Source organism: Anguilla anguilla, chromosome 4 (genome assembly GCF_013347855.1).
Source record: "Anguilla anguilla isolate fAngAng1 chromosome 4, fAngAng1.pri, whole genome shotgun sequence".
Taxonomy (NCBI): domain Eukaryota; kingdom Metazoa; phylum Chordata; class Actinopteri; order Anguilliformes; family Anguillidae; genus Anguilla; species Anguilla anguilla.
This window is the reverse complement of record NC_049204.1, coordinates 37,898,455-37,921,413: the sequence shown is the minus strand read 5'-3', so window position 1 is coordinate 37,921,413 and position 22,959 is coordinate 37,898,455. Positions and strand designations below refer to the sequence as shown.

Sequence of the window (22,959 nt, the reverse complement as noted above, 5' to 3'; positions counted from 1 at the left end):
ACAACACTTGTTACATTGTCTTTATGTTGGCTGTAGTTGGTACCTCAAAAATGAATGAGATGTTTGCTTAAAATAATGACCAGTGTTTTGTGAATACATTATATTTGATTGCAGATTTTACCAGTGATGATTTCAGTGTTGAAAATGTGAACTTATTTTGGTTAATTGGAAAAAGAGAAGTGTGAAAATAAAAAATAGGTTCCCAAACAGTTATTGCGCCTGCTTTTTCAAAAGGTCATAAGCCCATCAATATACTCAAGCCATCAATATTAGACCAAAATAACTTGTATGGCTGATGGATCACTGGGCTATATATTGTTTGTCAGAACCAACATTAAACCAAGAATTGTTTAAATGTCAGTTCTTCCCACAGCTGAACGGGTAAAAACATTTTGTGTGCTGTTGTACCCCTTAATATTTTATGAAGTTCATTTCACTTTCATTCTGAATGTTATGTAAAGTCCAATAAACCACTTAAGGAAATAAAAATCTGTTCATATGATAAATGCGGGGGTAAACTTCAGGGTCACGTAAGAAGAAATAAATAAGGACCCACTGGGTTGATTTCATTTAAAAACGTGTGATCATTTAAAATGAATAAGTATTCAAAAGGCATGTTTCAGTAATCTATGTTTGCTGTGTCCTTACCATCTACAGGTGTATTTAATTCATTTACTTTATTTTTTCAGTCCCATTGAGATCTCCCTTTCAAGGGGCTTGGCCAATATAGAAGCATGCACCAATACAAATTCATCACATGTAAGAATACAATGAGATAATACAAAATTAAGATAAATAACTAGAAAAATGGTCCATGTTTTGGCATTTAGTTTCTTTGCATGAATGTGAGAAAAGAAATATATATTTGAAAATTCCAGGCCAATATAGTTGTTTGGGTGATTATGGCGATTTCTATTAGAAATCCTGAAAGGGGTCATTTTCCTAATGCTTTTTTGGTATGCAGTAAGGCTTAATGTATATAAAAACCATTGAAGGTTTGATCAAAATAAGACTGGCATAAATAAAAGGTTTCCTTAACCGTATCATATAAATATAAGGGAGGGCAACAACAAGGTAAATAACAGGCTACAATAGCAATTTCAGTTTGTACATGTGTACAATCAATAGTCCCAATCCCCCTCCATTTCAGGGTACCATAATGTTTGCTACAAATGTCTTCACAGGTGGTTCTAATTAGTCAGGTGTGTTCAATTGCTGCCTTAGTGCAGGTATAAGTATCTAGTTTTGATTCTAGGCTTTTGATTACCTTTGGAGTCTGTTATTGGTGGTTGTCAATATGAGGACTAGACTTGTATCAATGAAAGTCAAGGAAGCAATTATGGATTGAGATGAGGATGAGAAATAAAAAAATACACTCAGAGACATAAGGCAAACTGTAGTCTTATCAAAATCTACTGTTTGGAACACCACTGAGCTCAGTAATCGCAAAGGGCCTGGTAAGCCAAGGAAGACATTTGATGGTCGGAGAATTCTCACTAATGAAGAAAAAACTCCCACTTACCTGTCTGATAGATCAGACACACTGTTCAGGAGTCTGGCTTGGATGTGTCAGTGACTAAATGTACTAAATAAAATATGCTGATTTTTACATGGTGAAACCAAAATGTATTTTTAAAAAACCCTTTAATTAATTAATTAATATATATATATATATATATATATATATATATATACACACACTCACCGGCCACTACATTAGGTACACCTGTTCAACTGCAAACTGCACCCATTAACGCAAATATCTAATCACCCAATCACATGACAGCAGCTCAGTGCATTTAGGCATGTAGACATGGTCAAGACGATCTGCTGAAGTTCAAACCAAGCATCAGAATGGAGAAGAAAGTTGATTTAACTGACTTTGAACGTGGCATGGTTGTTGATGCCAGGTGGGCTGGCTTGTGTATTTCAGAAACTGCTGATCTACTGGGATTTTCATGCACAACCATCTCTAGGGTTTACAGAGAATGGTTCGAAAAAGAGAAAATATCCAGTGAGCGGCAGTTCTCTGAGCAAAAATGCCTTGTTGATGGCAGAGGTCAGAGGAGAATGGCCAGGCTGGTTCGAGCTGATAAAAAGGCAACAGTAACTCAAATAACCACTCGTTACAACCGAGGTATGCAGAAGAGCATCTCTGAACGCACGCCATGTCAAAACTTGAAGCAGATGGGCTACAGCAGCAGAAGACCACACCGGGGGCCACTCCTGTCACCTAATGAAGTGGCCGGTGGGTGTATATATACACACACACACTTTTTATTTATTGCAATTTTGATGCCAATTTTCTTTTTTATTGAGCTTAGGGAGGGGACATATAGTGTCACAACTATTTTTTTGTTTGTTTTTTAAAACATTTGAACACTCACAGTCCTTCCTTACTTACATTTAGTATTAGCAATACTGTGGTATTTGTAAATACTTATTAAATGCAAAACAACACAACATTAGTGGAATAATACTAAATGGCAAAAAAATATTGCTAACTAAACGTTAATTTTTAAATATAAAATATAATATAAAACTAGTTAGCAATATTTTAGCCATTTAGGTGGCTGTCTGTCATGTGGATGTGACAGTAGATTGCTATAGAACATACATCATATAAACAAATTCATCAAGTTTGCATGAAGTTGGAAAACTTTAGTTTGGACAGATGCTTCCTCAGTATTTCCACAGAATACTGAAAACAACCATTTAGAATAATTTGTCTAGGATTGCAGTTTTTCACTATAATCTGCGTGCCAAACAGCTTTAATATTGTATCTTATTAGTGGGCTGGACTAAAATCCATGTATTTATATTGTAATTGCAGTGGTTGATACACTGTGCATGTAAACTGTGCATGTTTATTTTTCATTCATTAATATCTCTTTGCTTATAATGTACCAAATATGAAGTGTGATGAAAAACATGATAAAATAATAATAATAATAATCATAATCATCATCATCATCTAAACGGTTTTACTTTCATTTTGATCTGTTGCAGTGAGGAGGATAACTTTTTTGTGTGTGAGAGAGCAAGAGAGAGAGAGGAGAGTGGAATAATAAACAAATAGTCATAGAATCATACAAACAACATAATGGTGCACTTTTTCATTCGTTTTATTTTTTAAATTCACCATCTGTTTTTACATTGCTTTCTTTTAAGATGATTTATGTTCAGTATTTCTTTATTTTTACATCTTATTCTCACATTTATTTTCAGATTCTTGAAAATGTTTTTCTACCTTTCAGTTGTTAACAAGGATTATTTATCTTTTAAACAGTAGCTTATCCCAAAACGGGTGTAATCTGAACGCCTAATGTCTAAAACTGTGTGAACTCTTCTTCCCTGTTTTCAGTTACATTCAGTGATAATTTTTGGACATTTTTCTGAAGTTGCCACTCTTCTCTTTCCTCCATGACTGACAAGTCTCTTTCCTCCACGATTGATACTAAAGTAGATAGAGTGCTGTTTGGGTCCAGAAATTTAACAAGGGGAACATTGACTCCTGTCTCTTGAAAGATGAGGTTCTGCAGAGTCATGGCCACCATTGAGTCGACACCCAGAGCAGCCAGTGCTGTATCATCACTCAGCTCTTGAAGGTCTACATTGCAAGTCTCACGGATCGTGGTCCTGACATAGTCCCCTGCCGAAGAGGGTGATGGTGACAGTTGGTCTCTGGGTTCTGTACATATGTTTCTCAGTTCTTCTTCTACCAAAGCTGTCAGACGTATTTTGAGGGAGGTGTTTTGAGACAGCACATGGTTCCAAAGGTTTTTGAAGCTGAACTTGCACACAGCCTGTTGAGCATTGTTTTGCAACAAACATTGCTCCAGACCTTCATGAAATTCTGCCACATTCATCACTATCATTCCCTTTGTCTCCAAAAATCTCTGCAAAGAATCCTTGTTCAATAGGAGGCCTAGGTTCAAAGCCCCCCAGTTAATGGACTGTGCAGCCATTCCAAGCCTCCTCCGATAATGGCAAAACATGTCCAGGAAGGAATTAGCAGCGGCATAGTTTGTTTGAGTGGCATTGCCAATGAAAGAGGAGATGGAAGAGTAGCACACAAAGTAGTCCAGTTTGCAGTGCATTGTTGCATGATGGAGATTCAAAGCACCACTAACCTTTGGCCTGAGCACTTTTTCATAGTGTGACTTGTCAAGAGCTTCAAGTAAACCATCATGCAGAACAACTGCACTGTGAAATATCCCTCTAATTGGACAGGAAGGAAACCTCTGTTCAATCGCAATGACTGCCTTCACAACCTGTTCTGAAAGGGAGACATCACACTGTATGCTGATGATGGACACTCCGTACCGATTCTGCAGCGTAGATATCTCATGCTGCAAATGAGACGAAGACCTTCTGCTTAGAATGGCAATGCATCCACCTCCCCTTTGAGCAATGAACTTCACTGTTTCAAACCCCAGCCCAGAAAGACCCCCCGTCACTATGTACACAGACTTCTGCAGGAAAGGTTGGTTTGGCTTCTCTTGTATTGGAAGATGGGATACCTCATCCTTGGTTTTTCCATTAAGCACAACTACAGATGTGTTGTCTGTGCTAAAGTAGGATTTTGATACCTGAACAGGCAGGCAATCAATGCTTCCGGAAGTCATTCTTTGAAAGACAGTGTTTCTCAGTACCGGAACTTCAATCAATCGCATTGATTTCAGCCAGCTGTAGATCAATCTTTTTTGCTTCCTTAGGTATGCTTTCTGGAAAAGATGAGCCACCTGAACGATCTTAACACAGACGCTTTCACTATCAGTTCGAAACATGTTTCGCAAAAGAATAGGTGGCATCTGATTATCATACACTAAAACAATGTTTCTGGTGGTAGAAACACTGCAAGCTGTAGCAACCAAAGATGTATCAAATGGAGGCAAAAGGACAAATGCATCGCACTTGTTCACGTTTTGTAGCAGTCCGCTAAGTTGTGTCCCTACGATGGCATTCCACCCTGACTGATTTGCGGTAAACATTAGCACATGCACCAGATTTGAATCGGGTTCAAGAGAAATAATGCCCAACTTGTTCTTTTGTCTTACTTTTGGAAGGAGACAATGCAAGATTTCCCATGCAAAGACAAAGAAGGAAATGCATGGTGCTTCCTTGAGAAATGACAGCTTCTTTGTTCTATAGCATGCAGCTTCTGGAATCACAACCTTTGATGATGCAGTAATGGGGTAACATGAAACAATGTGATCTCCTACTTTCAGTTTCCCCACACCCTTCCCGACAGCTGTAACAGTTCCACTGAAGTCCAGAGCCAGGAGTTTGTGGTTCTGTGACACGTGTTCGTTCCAGTACATGGTCTGACCAAAGACCAGATCAGAGACACTGACCGGGAAGTAATCTGATGAATGAACACAGATTTTACTCAGTTGAACCTCAACAGTTTGCTTCTGTATTTTGTCTCCAGGTTCACTACAAGGAACTGCAGACAACTTTGTCATTCTGTAAGGGTCAGCAGTCTGCAAGATGAGATTCTCAGACCCTGAAGAGTAAACTTCCATTTCAGGACTCTCAATGGTTTTAAGGGGAGTGCGAGCGATTGTACTTGAATAAATCTGGCCTTTGCTTATCGTCAGCTCTGAGTATTTGCTGGCTGGGTAGGAACATAAAGCGTGAGCTAACGAACTGAGGTCTTCACTTGTCATAGAGGCAAGATCAATTATCTGGAATGACATACCTAAAAGTTCAGCTGCGCAGGCTCGAGTCATGCCAGAAATGACAAAACCTGGACTGATACGGTCTACCGTCCCCTCTGCTGATCTGTAGGTTATAATTCTGATAGTGTCAGTGTATTTGGCAGCTTTCAGTTCAAGAACAATTTCACGGAAAAGCTCACAGCAGTCGACCAGGTGATCAAGGATCATTTCTGTTTTCAAGTCACTGAGATTTTGAAAGCCACAGATGAACAAAACCTCTTCAAAAATCCTGGCACCATCTGGAACCATGAATTCAGTAAACAATTCTGTAACTTTGAAGTCGGATAGTTTTCCAAGTTCCTTGAACTGGACAAAAGTAGAACTTGAGTGTAAATACTGCCGTAAAAAATCAGCCACCCTTAACTGATCAGCAAAAACTAAGGCTTTTGGTTTGTGACAGAGGCTGACATCCTCAGTGGTGGCATGCTGCTCATTGTGAAAGAAGAACTCTTTAGCAACAGAAGAACCCCCTCCCAATAATGTGATCCGTACATGTCTCAGTTCAACTAAAACATGACCCTCTTTGTCTGTAAAACAGCCACATACCTCAAACCCATCAGATGTCTCTCTGGCTGTTCGCAGATACATGACCATTTCATTCTGCAGGGGACCAGACACGGTGACACAGCCCATGGCGGATGGGAATCCGGGCCTTGATGAAAATCTATTCCCGGCTGCAACAGCCATCATCTGCAGAAAGTGATCCAGCACTACAGGGTGAACATAGTAGTCCTGCAGCTGCCTCATCATTTCATTTGGAACCCTGAAGGTTGAAATAGCCTCCTTGAACTCCTCCCCATAGTACACATCTCCCAGCTGTCGGAAGACCGAACCATACTGAAATCCTGCCTGAGAGAGGGCTGTGTAGACCTGCTCCGCCCTTATAACTGATTGGCACCTTTTGAAAACAAAATCCAGAGCGATATTCTTTTCCTCAGGAGCCATTGATCCATTTTTCCATTCAATGGCACCTGAGGCATAGGTAGCTGACTGAGAATGTATTTTAAATTCTGCTGTTTTCTCAGATGGTTCAACCTGTACTTTCATTTTGGGGGAGGTCTCACTGAGTACAAATGGACTTTGGAAACTGATACTGAGCTGCAGTGAGCTGAGAGACACATTTGACTTCATACTGGCTATGAAGGAAGCTAGAGCCAGTTCAACATACAGAGCACCGGGGACAAGGGCAATGCCACTGTTTTTGTGTTCACTTAGGTACTTTGTTGCACCTGAGAAAAGATTACAGGCGAACTCTGTGCTGCTGTTTTTTGTGGGCCTTATAATTGGGTGAAGGGCACAAGATGCAATTTCATTTCCCTGTCTCACTGCTTCTAAGTACACCTCCTTCTTTACACAATCAAATTGATACATTGGGAAGGGTGTTGGTGGTGCCTCATGTCCTTCATAGAGATGTTCCCAGTTCACATTCACCCCCAGCTCAAAGAGTTTTGATGCAGCAATGAGCAGTGTCTCGTGGTCTTTATCTGGCTGAACAGAGGGGAACACAGTGATGTCATTCCCCAATGTCTCCATGATGTTCCTTTGCAGGGCTCTTCTTGGACCTACTTCTACAAAGACTATGTTCTTCTTGTCTTTGGCTGCTGATCTCAAAGCTTGTTCAAATGCGACAGGCTCACGGACATTCCTGGCCCAATATTTCCCTGAGCTAAAATCCCCTTGCGAACACTTCTCTCCAGTCACAGTTGAAAACAACTCTGCCTCCATTTCATTCTCTTGCAAAGATCCTACACTGCCCTGTATTTGGTCCAGGATGGGATCCATCATATGACTGTGGTAAGCAGCAGGGACATCTAAAATGTGGAGGAACAGATTCTTGTCGTTGAAAGAGGTCTTCAGCTTATGGTGAAGACATTCAACAGCATCTGCATCACCTGATAGAGTGCAGGACTGCGGGCTGTTGAAGGCAGCTAAGCAGACTTTCCCTGAGTAAGCAGGCAGGAGCCTCAGGATTTCTGATACGGCTATCTTACTGACAACAAGCATTTTCCCTCCTGTGACTTTGCTCTGCAACATACTGCGAAAATAGATCACCTTTACTGCATCCTCAAGAGACAGCAGACCAGAGCAATGGGCAGCAGCAACCTCTCCTACAGAGTGCCCAAGAATGGCATCGGGTCTGATACCCCAGTGCTTTAGAAGGCTGAAAATGGCAACCTGAATAGCAAAGAGAATGGGTTGAACAACATCTGGTTTCAAATAATCATCATTGTCATAGTCATTTTCCAGCTTCTGCAAAATGTTAGTGCTTTTGTAATTCTGGAACAGGTTCTCAACCTCTTTCATTTTTTCTCTGAAAACGTTCTCCTTTTTCAACAGTCCTTTGCACATGCCTCTGTAGGTCACTCCATTTCCACAAAACACAAAAACCAACTTTAAACCTGATTTTAATGGCACAATGCTTTTGTTCAGTGCTGAACTGAGTTGCTCCTGTAAGTTACTGCGAGAGGATGTCAGAAACACTCTTCTATATCTGTGCTTCATGTGGCTTCTTCGACATGCCGATGTATATGCCAGTGATTTTAGATCTACTGCATTGTTTGTGGCCAGCTCTTGACTTGTGTCTGCAATTATCATTCCAAATGACTTTTCAGAAGCTGCAGACACAACAAGGAGTTTTGCTGAATCCTGATTGGTGGGTATAGAATAGTCCACCTGCCTGTACTCTCTGACTATAGCATGCGCATTGGTCCCTCCAAACCCAAAGTTATTGATACCTGCAGCCCTTCCTGCTGTGCCAGTCTTTTCCCACTTCTCTACTCTGGTGGGAATTTTCAGGTTCAAGGCTTTGGCATCAACACTGGCGCTGTCCTCAGAGTAGAACAGAGAGGGAACAATGGTTTCATGGTGCATCATCAGAAGCACCTTGATGAGTCCTGCCACTCCAGCGGCTGACTCAGTGTGCCCGATGTTACCTTTCACTGAGCCAATGCAGAGTGCTTCTCCTGGAGCCACCTAGGCTCCTTTCATAGCTGCACATAGATGTTTATAATCACAAAGGCTTCTCAAATTTTCTAATTCATAGTAACACCACGCTCACGAGTCTGCAACTATTTATACTATATGCAAGATAATTCTAAATATTTGGTGATGTATTGTCGGCAATCCAATTACCCCACTTCTAAAAGTGATTTACATAATTTACTACTTGTTTTAACATGTTTAATTCAAAATATGAGGAAGACATTTATCTTCATATATTGAAGGTTCAATTGACAAATGCTAGTGCATAACACGCATCTTTGAGGGCGGAAATGTAATGCTAGGATCAAAAAGAAAGACAAATATTACACAATATATATGGTGATTCAGAAGCAGAGACAAGTGCTCTTTTTAGTAGGTAAGTCAAATTCCTTCAGCAAAGGAACTTGATTGTTTCCATTTAACAATGTGACACAGGCTCTTTCGAATCTTGTTAAATTAATTATGTTACTGAAACTGAATGTAACAGTAACAGATGATACTGCAGATATACTTTAAAAATATGTATTGTAGCCTACAACTGACATGATTTTACAGGATGGATGGTCTGATGATAAAATTTACAGATCATGTAATCTTCAATATCACTGAAACAATTTTCTATGTCTAGTAAATGTTTGATGCAACACAGAGAAGATAAGTTCAATGACACCTTTGTATGTGTGCTTGTGTGCGTGTTCATGGCTTGTTCGTGTCCATAAAGGACTTTTTTGTATTTTGGGCCTGGTCATTGGGCATTGAGTACATAACTGCCATTCTTCCATTTTGCATCCTGTATTCTTGCAGTACTATTTAAACTATAAAGTGGACAAAGGAACTGGAGTGGGTAGGAGGGACAAGGTGGTGAAGCCTAGGAAGTAACGGGAAACAGCCTCTACTGCGCATACTTAAAGCAAAAGAGCTTTCTGTGCATTGAATTCAATGTAAAAAACCAAGGAAAATGTCATTGATCAATTTCTTGTGATCACAAATTTCATGATGTGTAGCATTTTGTGAAACAATGGTCATTTTGGTCCAGACATTTTGGGGAAATATTGCTTAAAATTTACATATTTTATTATTGCATATTTTCACAATCTGCTTTTAATATGAAATGTAACAATCATTAATCGAGTTTAAAATACCATTGGGAATGTTTTCTTTTGCCTTCAAATGTTTGATATTTCCCATTCACTTCAATCGAAGTTTCAATGCTTTGCACTCAACATGCACAGTACAGGATTACTTCTGGGAGTTCAATAGTTTAGGTTAGCACAAGGTTTGCTTTCCTGTCTAGTTGAACATGCGTTCTTATGCTTTAAACTGCAACAGGGAAAGGTAACTAGCTGACTGTCCCTGAGAGACAGTAGAAGACAAACTGCTATCTTGCTGATAGAAGTTAACAGTGTGGCCATTGTTGCACTGGCAAGTTGGCTATCTGTGAAACTATTTTGCTGCATATACTAGGTAAAAACACTTGACTGTCTGTAGTCTGTTTGCAATAAGAGCTCCAGACTGATTCCTTTATCTCAGTTTACCACCTCAGAGAAGCACCGCATCAGAATGTTTAGTGGTAGATGTGCAGTGATCTCCTTCCTGATTATGTAAAGTTAGTCTGTTATGTAACTACCAATATATTAACATAATGAAAAAGCTAGCTCCATTGATTTTTGACTTTCTATATTAAGATTATTTTATGTGAGCTGATAAAAAATATACATGCGTAAATGGGAATGGTGAAGGTAGAAGGGCTAAATTGCATGTTCTCATCATTACGTGTTCTTATGTTCTTACAAACACAGTATTACTGCCTCACTTTTTTCAGTGGCTTGAGCAGGATGATCCCACAGCCTTCGCCTCTCCCATAGCCATCTGCTCTGCTGGAGAAAGGTTTGCTGGAGCCGTCGGGTGAGATCATTTTGGCTTTGCTGAGAGTGACAAAGACCCGTGGCTCAAGGATGCAGCTGACCCCACCACAGACAGCCATCTCACAGTCTCCTGGAAAAACAAGAAGGGTAGCTCAACCATCAACATGACATCACAAACAGACAGAATACAGATTTTCCTTCTGGGTCAGTCTATAACTGCTGTCACAACATGTCAAAATGTACAGAAAGGTTTGAGTTTAGTGTTGTTTTCTTTGCCCAAAAACTACCTTCTGAAAAATTGGATTTGGTCATTTCTTTTAATGCAATTAACAGACAGCCAACCAAACGAGACATTAAACCATGGTCTTGAATCAGTGTGAGCATTATAGATCCCATGTGTCCATATGTTTTGAAGTGAAGTATCAAAGAGATCAATCAAAAATAATACTACAAACTATGAAAAAGTTTCAACAGAGAGAACTAAAACTGCTATAGCTGTGTGTAAATAACAGGCAGCTTTACCTTGTCTAACTGCTTGGGCAGCGTAGTGGAGAGCCACTAGAGAGGAGGAGCAGGCGCAGTCGATAGCCAGCGAGGGTCCAGTGAAGTTGAAGGTGTAGGAGATCCTGTTGGCAGCAATGCTCATGGCTGTTCCTGTGCCATTGTAGTGGGTTATGGTGGTTGGGCTGTTATTCAAAATTGCCTCGTAGTCCCTGTTCATGAGTCCTAAAATAAATGGTTTTTTTTTTCAGGAAATCAGTTGTACAGTTAAAAACAGGGTTTGAGTTATGTGGGAGCCAGTGGGAGCTGAGCTCCCATAAGGAGGGGTCTGAGCTCCCATGAAAGCAGTAAAATCATATACATCTGTGGGGTCGCTGATACATTACCAACAACAATTATTTTAATCACAAATAATGCATTTTTCAATGTAATGAGTATTATTTACATTAACGAGATAAATAGGCTAAAAGCAACATGTTTTCCAAAAGTACTAAATGCACTATATTCTCTAGTGAATGACAGTATGGCTGCACTTCACCACCAAGCCACCATGGTGCGCAGTAGAATATTGCCTGTTCCTGTTGAGAGCGCGCAAGTCGCAAACATTCGAACCCATTTGGAAGAAGAAGCCACTACATGTATCAGCCAGCATTATCTTTATAATATATTGAATAGAAAGTAGTAGTATAGACTAGCTACCATGCCGCCGGCAGCTCCCAGCATGCCCCGCGCACGGGACACTTTATCGGGTTCGTGCGGGACTGTTGCCCTGTAAATGTTGTAAATAGCGTGATTATTGTCTTGCACAAACGTGTCTGTGTATTATATTTTGTGTTTTGTTGTCTTTGGTTGTTTGTGTGGTGTGCCACCGTGGGCGAGACGACGGAGGAGTTTGAGGGGCTTCTCCCCTATTCGCTATTGTGAATCAAACTGAGCAAATGTCTGGTTTCTGTATTGAATGTTCCTCAATAATGCTTGATTGAGTTTGAACTACTTTACATGTCAGATTTCATCATGGATCCTTGCCATACTATACTTAGTATTAGTTATTTTAGAGACCCCTGCAAAGCTCAGATTATAACTTGAACCTTTGTAAAGCTGAATATTTAGATGCACTGAGCCACAAAAAACACTAAATGTATTTAAAAGCTGGCCATAGGGCTGGCATTCACATTGAGACAATGATAGGCTAAATCATGCCCCCTCACCAATGAATGCCCCTGAAAGAAAACATTTTATCTCACTAAAAATGAATAGTTTGTACCAATGAAAACACCAGTTCTGGTTCCACTGGCCTTCTCCATGGGTATCCCAGCAGTCTCCAGTGCCCTGTAGGTGCACTCCAGCAAGAGCTTCTGCTGGGGATCCATGAGGTCTGCCTCCGTCTCAGTGATTCCAAAGAACTTGTGGTCAAACTCATTTAACCTGGGTATTAAATTGTTCAGAACTTTTATTTCACTACTACATTGAGTTTCTTTGAGATACATTGAGATTTGTGTTGACTTGCTGCTCAACTCACTATGTTCAATTTCAAGAAAATAAAACTAACAGTTGATTTACAAAGAAAAATGAAACAATTATTTCTATCAGAAAATCTCTAAGAGCACATTGCATGAACAATTTAAATATATTGGATATGACACTAATGTACAATTCTATTTTTGGTTATTATAAGGAATAAATCTCAGCTGCATGCATTTCATAAATATGCAGTTCAAAATATAAAGGTAACTGTAGGGAACTTGTAGCTTACCCATCAATCAGGGCTGCTTTGGCAGTTCGCGTTTTCCCAGCTTTGCTGTCATCAGAATCATACCAGAATGCTGGGTCAAATCGGTAATCTGGAATTTGCACTGTGCAGTTCTTTCCTTCCAGCAGAATCTTCCAGAAATTGCTAAGTCCTTCACCTGGCAGATGCAGGAGCATATTTACTGTCACTATTAGATAACCATTCATTAGTTCTCTAGGCAATTAAAAAGTTCATATATTTAGAGAATTACTTCTTTATGCCTTTATTTTATGGCACCTTTGTAAATATTATGTTAATGTTGAAAGACATAAGTCCAGTTCAATGTGGAATTTGATTTAAAATCGTGGAGTTCTGTACAAAGAGACAAAATAAGCTCGATTCTGCCATGGAAGAAATGCACAGTTCTAATTATGGTAGGCTGGGACACATTTTTTTCTGTCTGTTTTCCTGCCAATTTTATTCAGTTTTATTGCATATACATTTTCATCCACAGAGGATGAAATACAGAAAACAAAATCTGAATTCAAATCCACTGCAGCAGACTAATGCATAAGTGATTACAGTCTCTATTTACAATCTGGTCCCTCATTTATAGAAATGTACACATAAAAATATTTTTTTTTACTGGCTGGACAGATGTGGGATTTGAGCTGTAAGTTAAGACTGGAGATTGGAACAATTTATCATTATCATCATCATTATCTCTATCACTTTACTGTGTAGCCCCGAAGTTATGCTGCCAGATAATAGCGCTCATATTTACCCTGATCATCAAAAATATTGAAATAGCCATATGGAATATATTCAATGTTATTCAAAATATGCCAATCACTGTTCCAATTTAGAAAATTATCCAACATTTTATGTTGCCTAAATAATCAAATGACATTTTATTTTTTTAAATTAATTTTCATTATCCTCAACATAATACATCAGTTTAATTTTCACATTACTTCGATGTTAATTGTAAAAGCTAAAAAGGCCATTGCATCTGTAATTTACTATGCCATTAAATGCTGGGGAGGTAAAATAATAACAATAAAAATAAAAATAAAGGTTGGGTTGTAGTCTAGAAAAACGTGCTACACAGTTTTTCGTCACCACGACCTTACTGCAACACTGAAAAGTTGCAACAATGGCAGGTGCTTGCCCACCTTTAGTTAAATGGATTACACAGATGTGTAAAGTTATGCCTAAATCTTCTTGTAAACAGGCAAAGTAGCCTGCATTGGTACATTGGCTGACACTACTACACACAAACTTTTCTTTTATGCACAATTAATACAGTATAAAAAAGCACAGAGAAAACAAATCAATAGGTGAACTTGGTGATTGTGCATTTGTTTTAAGCATTTAAAATATCTTTAATACCTGACTTTTTTATTCCCCCTTTTTGATGTAAGTTTGAGATGCCTGTAGGATACTAACTGTACAATATAATGCCAGCATACAGTGAAATAAATCACTGCAATTTCTTTCCCCCAAAATGCAGCCTATATTGACAACTTTCTGAAAGGCAAATACCTCACCTCCAGGGAAATTGCAACCAATGCCCACAACTGCAATCTCTTCATCTGAGTCCGCCATTTTCAGCTTTCACTCCTCCACAAAATGAAAGTGTGAAAATTATATCTTACACAACTCACGGGATGGAAAATATTTAAAAACGAATTTATCCATGGCTATTGCATTCAATATCAACATAAATGGCAAAAATAAATAAGAAAACACAAATTGTGCATTCAAAAATGTGTGAAAATATGAAGAACATATGTATAAGAGTAATTCATAAAATGAAAGCATCCAAGACAATTCATGGTTCGGATTCCACACTTCCTGTGGTTTAACAGTGAAGTATAATTAACAAAGGATGTGTAGAACTCGTTCACTCCTACAGGATTAACCCCAAAAAAGTATATTATGACGACGTATGACATATTATGAATTTAAACCAGAATCTGAACACACATAAGTAATTTGCACCTGTTGCTACACAATGAAGCCTCTGCGTGCCTGTGGGAAAACCCCATTAGATGTTTCACATTAGGCTATCGATATTTTATATCTTAACTCACCGAATTGCAATGAAGATTAACATAATTCCATTACCAAACTATTGGAGTTTCATGTGCTTCAAGCTTTTGAACGTCAACTTTATATATTTAAAGCTTTTTCAGGCCAGGGGGCGGTGTCAGTGGCCACGTAGCTGGCAGCTGCCAGCCTTCCAGATGGTCTTGCCAAACCTAGCTGTAAAGATTAATTGATAAATGTGACTTCTAGTTTAGTACATTTATTATTTACTCCCCCTGAAATTGTCACAATAAAATAATCATCGAAACAGAACTTGTGGCCTTTAAGCCTCTTTCCATTGATTGCCCTTAGTAATACAATTCAGATTAAAATTCATGCCACTGATACAGGGCCACATGATCGTCTGGATAATTATGAAAAGTTTATATATAAATGTTGTGATGGGAAGATGAGTCATAGTTCAGAACTGCCAGGAAAAGCTAATAACATTTGTTTATAAATGCATGCAACTTCCTTTTTCTACTAAAGAGTTGTCTATTCTATTTTAATTATTAGGATGAGAGTTAGATTTATTTGGGGAGATTTGGAAACATATTATCAACGTGTTTTGGGACAGTAAGGGATTTAAGTAGGAAACTGTGAGGTATCGGTTAATTTGTTTTTACTCAAGATAGTTTTACTGTCTGAAATCGACAAAATGTGAATATGGAGAAAAATTTTATGTACTGAAATAAAATTCAGCAAAATGCAGTAATTACTCTGGAATGTGGGGCCAAATGTTATATTTTACGAGTCAAATTAACACTGTTAACGTTGACATAATGTTGGACATTGTACTGTGTAGATAAGATTGCAGACTTAACAGTTCTTTGGAAGTGGCAATTATGTATAAACTTCAATTTTATGGCTAACTTTGGTTGACTTAGTTTTGAAAATACTCATATATACACGTAGCCTATCAAGCTCCAACAGATATGTGTAGGGAAACATCATGCAAGTTAATTTTTTTCCCAATGGTAAATTCTGCACATATTTTTCAGCTAGTTGGTAAAATCTGAAATTCTGGAACTACAACCTACACTTACACACTCTTGAGGGCTTAGAAAGCAAGGTCAGGCAATTCCTCCACAGATGGCTGGGCCTGCCACAAAGCACACCACAGTCTCCACACTTGGCATTGAAGTAATAACTGGGAGGAAGTGGAGGGCGTGGGAGGAAGTCCAACAGGCTGAGTCACGGCTGCAGCACAGCCTGCTGGTGGGATCAGTGGCATCTGGGCGTGCAGGGCTTGGTAGTATCCCAAGAACTCGCTACAACAAGGCCCAAGGCAAAGAGAGACATCCCCTGGTCCAGGCAGGTTGATCTGAGGAAGCAGGCCAAGTTCCTAGACACCATTGCAGTGACCATGCTCAAGCCAGACATGGTGCTGATGTCTGAAACATCAAAACAGATGGTCCTGCTGGAGTTGACTGTTCCCTGGGAAGACCGGATGGAGGAGGTCTACAAGAGGAAAAGGGCCAAGTATGAGGACCTGATTAGTGAGTGCCAGAAGCAGGGATGGCAGGCACAATGTGTTCCTATGAATGAGGGCTGCAGAGGCTTCAAGATCCTCGGCATCACAGGTCTGCACAGCAGGAAAGCCATCAAGAACACCACTGAGGCCGCAGAGAGGGCATCAAGATGGCTGTGGATCAAGAGGGGAGATCTGTGGACAACACATGCTACTTGGACACAAGCTAGGGTCTGATCAACCCTAGGTGGATTGCCTGGGTGAGGGTGTATGATTATTGAAAGACCCGAAACACCACATGACCCCAGATTACATCACTGATGATGTGTCCAAGTGCATCGCAAGATGTGTGAAATAACACAGAAGTCACATTAATGTAGGATTCTGCATTTTTTACACAGCACATCCATCCATCCATCATTTATACCTGCTTATCCTGGGCAGGGATGCAGACTTATCCTGGGTAGAGTTGCGGGTGGTGCTGGACCCTATCCCAGCATGCATTGGGTGAGAGGCAGGAATACACCCTGGACAGCCCGCAATCTATCACAGGGCACACACACCATTCACTCACCATTCACTCACACACTCATACCTATAGCCAATTTAGTCACCAGTCAGCCTGCATGTTTTTGGACTGTGACTGGAAACTGGAGTACCCGGAGGAAGCCCACTCGGAGACAGAGAGAACATGCAAACTCTACACAGACAGGCCCAGGCTGGATTTGAACCCAGGAACTTCTTGCTGTGAGGCGACAGTGCTACCCACTGCAGAACAAAATAGCCTAAATGCAGGAGAAATACACAGCACTTTCTAAACACAGATATTTCAATTATGAAGATTACAACAGGCGACCCTGGTTTTTCAACATTTGTAATGTTTATTGATCATACAGTAATATTGACACAGCCATCACTAGTGATGTCCTAAGTAAAAAATTGGACATCCTATATTGGAGAATGCGTGATGGTATGGGTTTTTAAGTTAGCTAGTCTTGTTTTTCCCTTGACTTTGTTGTGTATATCTCAGCCGTCCAATTTGAATCTAGTTGGTTCCAAGTAATCACGGCTAATAAGTTGCGCCTGTCACGAGTGGACGCACACAAATAGTGAGGAGTGCATTTTTATGTGAAGCCTGTGCTCTCCTTTTTGTGTACTTGTTGTAATATTGATTTAAAGAAGAAACACGTATTTACATAAATGTGTATTTTTTGTGTTTTTTGTGCCGCCATAAGGCGGTAGCGTTCATGAAAATGTCTATCATGACAATATCTCATATATCCACCTTTTCTTACTTTTGACCATATGAGGTCTGTCCTCCACCAACACCAACAGCAATACCACATTTTAGCATTTTAGCAAGTGCTATCCTGAACAACCATCTTTTGGCATGTGCTTCACAAGGTAACCTCTTCGGGAAATGATTCCTTGTTTGACTGACTTATAAAGTACAATAAATCTAAATTTCTAAAGTATGGTAATTTACAGTTTAACTACTTTTATCAGATAAAGTTATCAACAAATTGTGTCCCAAACAACCTTTGACACAAAACATAGAGTATAATAAAATATAAACAATAATCAAATAAAAGCACACAAACTGGCCAGCTTTTCACCATGTCTCTGCTTAAGCATTTACAGGAAACTCTTAGCCATAGCGTTTAACATAAATGTACTTATAAGTTAAAACAACAAACAGTGCTGATAAGTAATCAGGGTCATAACCAATAATAATAATCAATATATAATCTTACAACAAAAAGCAACATATATGAAACAAAAATTTCAATTGTTTACCATATATTATTGCATGGGGATGGACAATAAAAAATATTGTTATTTTAATCACTTCAAGGGAACTTTTCCATTCATCTGGTGTATTTCTTTCTCATTCAAAGCTCCAGTTTGTTTAGTGTACATACATATGTAAATATGTCCAAGTAGCTATTGATGTAAAGCTAACACTGTTGACTCCAAATAATTGGTATATTATGAAAAAGAAAATATGAAAACCATAACAGGACTCAGTGGTGAGCATGCCAATGACGAACACTACTACTGCTAGGATGCTGCCAGTGACTGGTTCAGCTTTATTTAAATTAGCTGCAAGCTGAAACAAAAATATATACAAAACCATTGTTAGACTATGTACAGAAATATATGTAGGCCTATGTATGCCCAAGTATCATAGTAAAGCCAATGTTACTTTGAACTCCAAATAATTATATATGATGAAACAAAAGTGTAAAACCATAACAGGATTCACACACTAGAGAACATTATACTAGGTTATAACATGCAACTGTTTATGGGTGCTTGTGTAACTTTTCTCATCTCGAAATATAACCGGTAAACCGGGATGAGCTATCAGGTAGTCTATAGCACTGCAGTTCTATAGACTACATCCTTTCATATGTCCATTTCCCTTTGAGGAGAAGGATAGCTAGTGCTATCTTAAAATTTATTCCCACTGAGATTTTACTGTAACTGTAGAAAAACTAAAACAAGGGACAGCGCAACTTTAAGGGGAGCTGGATTACAGGCAAAGAAAAGGAAGCCTGCGTTAATACTGCAGACAAGGACTGCCGCCCGACCCTTCTTAATATTTAAAATATTTGTTAACCATCAATGGTCTGTTGCTGTTTGCCACTCCCAATGCAAATCTCAATGTTTTAGTGCATAAACAGAATTAGAAGTACTGTGAAATGTCAAGATTCTGCCATGAGGCTGTGCATGTAACATGATAGCCAGGCAACCCATGTTAGTCATTCCTTTGGCTTCAAAATGAAAAATAGCAACAACATAAAAAAACTTTTAACTTGTAATGCTGGGTGTTTGCCATAGAAGTCGCAGGTGCCACAGATTCCATGACGTTCCCCATGTTTTGCCATTTCCACAATATCCTCTGTTTTTAGTGCTGTTCGTTAATGTATTTTTACTTGGGATATTTTTTGTAGCCTGAAATTGCGAAATGTGAAAAGGGAGAAAAAAAAATGTTAGCACTAAACTAATACAGCTGAAGAAACATGCAGCTATTGCCGTTAAGTGACTGAACATTGGCATTGAGATTTGGCCTTGAGCCGTCTACTGATGGTCCTACGGGAGATAAGATTGCAGAAAATATTGTTCCTTGGAAGCATCTATAAACATGCATTTTATGACTAACAAAGGTTGACTTTGCTTTGAAAATACTTATTTATTTTTCCAAATAAATACCAAGCTCAATATACATGTGAACTGAAACATTACACAAGTTAATTTTTTTCCCAATGGCAAACTCTAAATATACTTTTCAGGCAGCTGCTATAATCTGAAACTGGGGGATTACAACAAAAATGTACAGTATTCAATACTGTAGAAAACATCTCTTTCCACTTTCTGTAGGGGACACTTGAGATTATATTTAAATGTTTTAATTTTAATTTTAAATTAAATGCTAAATGAGATTAGATTTATCGACTTGGACTAAATGAGAATGCTCTATGTCCTAATATGTGAAGTCAAAAAAATGAAAGAGGGTGTACTTTTCACTTTACTGTAAATGACTGCTGCAACTTCATATTTGTAGCCTCAATTATGTTTAGCTCCAAACAAGGTAAAACTAACCCATAATTTATGCTTCTGTGCACCTATGACACAAGGCCTTATTTCTGCAACACCCAATCCAAACATATTCCATCTATTTAGTTAATAATAAGAATAATAATAAGAATAATAATAATAATGATTATTATTATTGTTGTTGTTGTTGTTGTTATTATTATAATTATAATAATACAAGGAATTGCATTTCCAAATAGGGTATTCGGCTTTGGATAAACCCCTAATTAATATCCATTTAGTCCCCTTTCAAAGTGCTTTTCAAAGTTTTTATAAGTCATACTTTGAATATAATCTTTCAGTGTTTAAACATAATGCAGCAACACAGACACATGATCATCTGGAGGATTATGAAAGGTTGCAAAACCTGTATTTGCATTCAGAAAGCTAATTACATTTGTTTATTGCATCAGATTCCTCTTACCATTTCAGGGTCAGTGAGCTACGAAGTTACCTGTTCAATCTTAATTGTTGTTAGGGTGTTGTGTTTATTAGGGAAAATTTGGCATCATTTTTCTCTATCTAGTTCTGTGTAGTTTTGAAGTCGGCAAGGGAGATAAGTCGGGAAGCATTACTATTAGTTTTTGAACCAAAGATCCAACTCAAAAACAGACAAACCAGGACAGGATACCAAAAAAGGCTTAAAGACCGACAGAGAGAGGAAGTTACCTGTGCAGATTGAACAAGATACAGACTAGACTGAAACACTGTTTTGAATGCAGAGGAGAGCAAACTGGATATTTAACAATAGGTGAAACTAATAGAAAACAAGACATCAGTTAGCACTAGCCAGTAAAAAGAACAAAAAAGGAAGTACTAGACATAAGGAAGGGAAATAAAAGAAAATAACCTGGATAAATTATTTAGAAAATACAAAGTAATCCCACAACACAACATAAATTTCATCCAATGGAAATGTAACAGTCTGCAGTCTCTGACCCCATAGCACAGAAGTCAAATGTAATCTCTGTGTAGATCAGCTGTGTCTGCTGTCTCACACAGAACAAGGGCAACAGCAAAACCTGGCTTTGTTACGAGAGCACTGAATGACCTGGCAGTAAACTTTATAAAACTAAAATAATCATCTGTCAAAAACTGATTTTTCAGCACTGCACTAGAACACACCTTAAAGAATACATGTTTCTGAAAATCAGGTTTGGCATGAGTGTCAAAGCATTATAACGATAACTTGTAAAGAACTCTATACCAACTAAGGGAAGATTTTATCAAATTAATATGCCAATCACAATATTGTCCAAACTCTTTAAGAAAAAGATCAGGAGATGATAATAGATAAATAAAAAGATCAAGATTGACTGTCAGGTCGCAAACACACCCCCCACTACTGCCTGTGAAGTCCTGCTTTTTCATAGAACCTAGACAAGCCACATCACATTTTTGTTAAAATACATTGTATCAATTTTGTTTTTATGATTACATCTGATAAAACCATAAAAACAATAAAATTAATTGGGTGCTGTTTACCCTCCCTTATGATGCATGCCAATATAGAAATAAAACTGATGGATTCCATGGATGTAATGACTAACAGTAATTACCATCCAGATTTGAGGAGCCGAGAGTCGAGAGGACACTGTTAAGCCTTGCAAGATTCCTGGTTAACATTCAATTTTTTGTCATCAAGCACCCATGACCTTGTGCAACAACAGGAAAGTGCTTATCTCTTTTGTTAGGTACCAGCAGTTCTTTCTTAAACATGTATTTCTTTCCTGACTAACAACGCAACAAAAAGTAACAACAAGCATAAATTACTGATTTGACCAATCAGGACATCTTCACCATCATAAGACAGAAGGTGCTTATGCACTTCTGTACATCGCTTTGGATAAAAGTGTCTGTTAAATAAATGTAATGTAATGCTTTGGCCTTCTTAAATCATAAAGTGAAAACATATGGATATTGGTAAAAATAAAAAAATATGGCTTTCCTCAAATTAATGACCATGCAAAGAATCTGCACACTGCTCAGCAATAAGAAAAACGACCCTTTTCAATAAGGCAGGGTTGCCCAATCTACCATCATGAAGGTTTTCATTTCAACCCTAATTTCGCGCGCCTGATTTTACTAATTAGAAGCTCAATGAGATCTCTCTCTCAATGAGGTGTGCTTTGTTAGGGTTGAAATGAAAACCGACAGGACAGTAGATCGCCAGGAACTGGACTGGGCAGCCCTGCACTAAGGCATTGGAAAAACATTGTTACTTAAATTTTCCATGACGCTTTAATTATAAAGTTCACAGCGCTCGGTGATATACTGCGGTACAAAAATATGTACACTGAAACTGAAACGATATCAAAAACTACAGGAGGGGAAAAACCTCCGTTTAGTTTTGTTAGTATAAGTTGGAATAATATTCATTAGGTGTGTATTATTGGTTTTTAACACACACACACACATTTCATTTTAAAAGACAAAAGGAAAAGAAAACACATTTAAACAGAACAAGAAAACACTCAAAAAGAAAAACCTCGTCTACATGTCAATAATACTAATATCCCTACCAACAATCACAAAGACAATAATTATTTTAAGAGAATTTGACATTAATTCAGTAGGGTCGTTACATTTTACACGATTGTTTTGTTTTTGGTGAAATAAGTCTCAGCTTCCCGAGGTGGCCGAGGACCTGTAAAATCTTTGCTCTCACGGCCATGGTTTATAAATATTTCAGTGAGATAATGAGTGGTTTATTTAGTAGGCCTACACACCCTGCAGTGAATACTGTAACAGCTATTTTAGATTTAGTTTGAGTATGTTCCACGTAGGCTAATACGTTTTATTGTATGCTGAGCATTGACTACAAACCTCTGATTTCTGACTTAATGAATTAGCATTTTTAAAAAGTCGTTGCATACATTACAGAGGGTAAAATACTCGTGAAAACATGGGAATAACTGTTATAATTATCGTCGAACAAGGAAGCTCCATGAACTGTTGGGTAGCCTTTCTTTTCAGCCAATACAGCCGTGACCTATC

General features: G+C 38.5%; 1 protein-coding gene across 1 annotated transcript; it reads right to left on the bottom strand.

Annotated features, from left to right (window-relative positions):
• Nucleotides 1-3,186: 3,186 nt before the first annotated feature.
• Nucleotides 3,187-15,062, bottom strand: LOC118225299 (probable polyketide synthase 7). The gene is made up of 7 exons (XM_035413476.1): nt 14,897-15,062; nt 14,351-14,423; nt 12,825-12,978; nt 12,336-12,496; nt 11,093-11,296; nt 10,519-10,700; nt 3,187-8,696 (listed from the first exon to the last, which is right to left on the bottom strand). The coding sequence occupies exons 2-7, from the start codon at nt 14,406-14,408 to the stop codon at nt 3,330-3,332; spliced, it is 6,126 nt and encodes a 2,041-aa protein (XP_035269367.1). The 5' UTR covers nt 14,409-14,423; nt 14,897-15,062; the 3' UTR covers nt 3,187-3,329.
• Nucleotides 15,063-22,959: the final 7,897 nt, after the last annotated feature.

Excerpts from the sequence above, each read along its gene's own strand:
- LOC118225299 (XM_035413476.1), bottom strand. The coding sequence starts at position 14,408 with ATGGCGGACTCAGATGAAGAGATTGCAGTTGTGGGCATTGGTTGCAAT. Across the intron at positions 12,979-14,350 it reads TGGTTGCAATTTCCCTGGAG|GTGAAGGACTTAGCAATTTC; the intron begins GTGAGGTATTTG and ends TGCATCTGCCAG. Across the intron at positions 11,297-12,335 it reads CAGAACTGGTGTTTTCATTG|GACTCATGAACAGGGACTAC; the intron begins GTACAAACTATT and ends CATTTATTTTAG.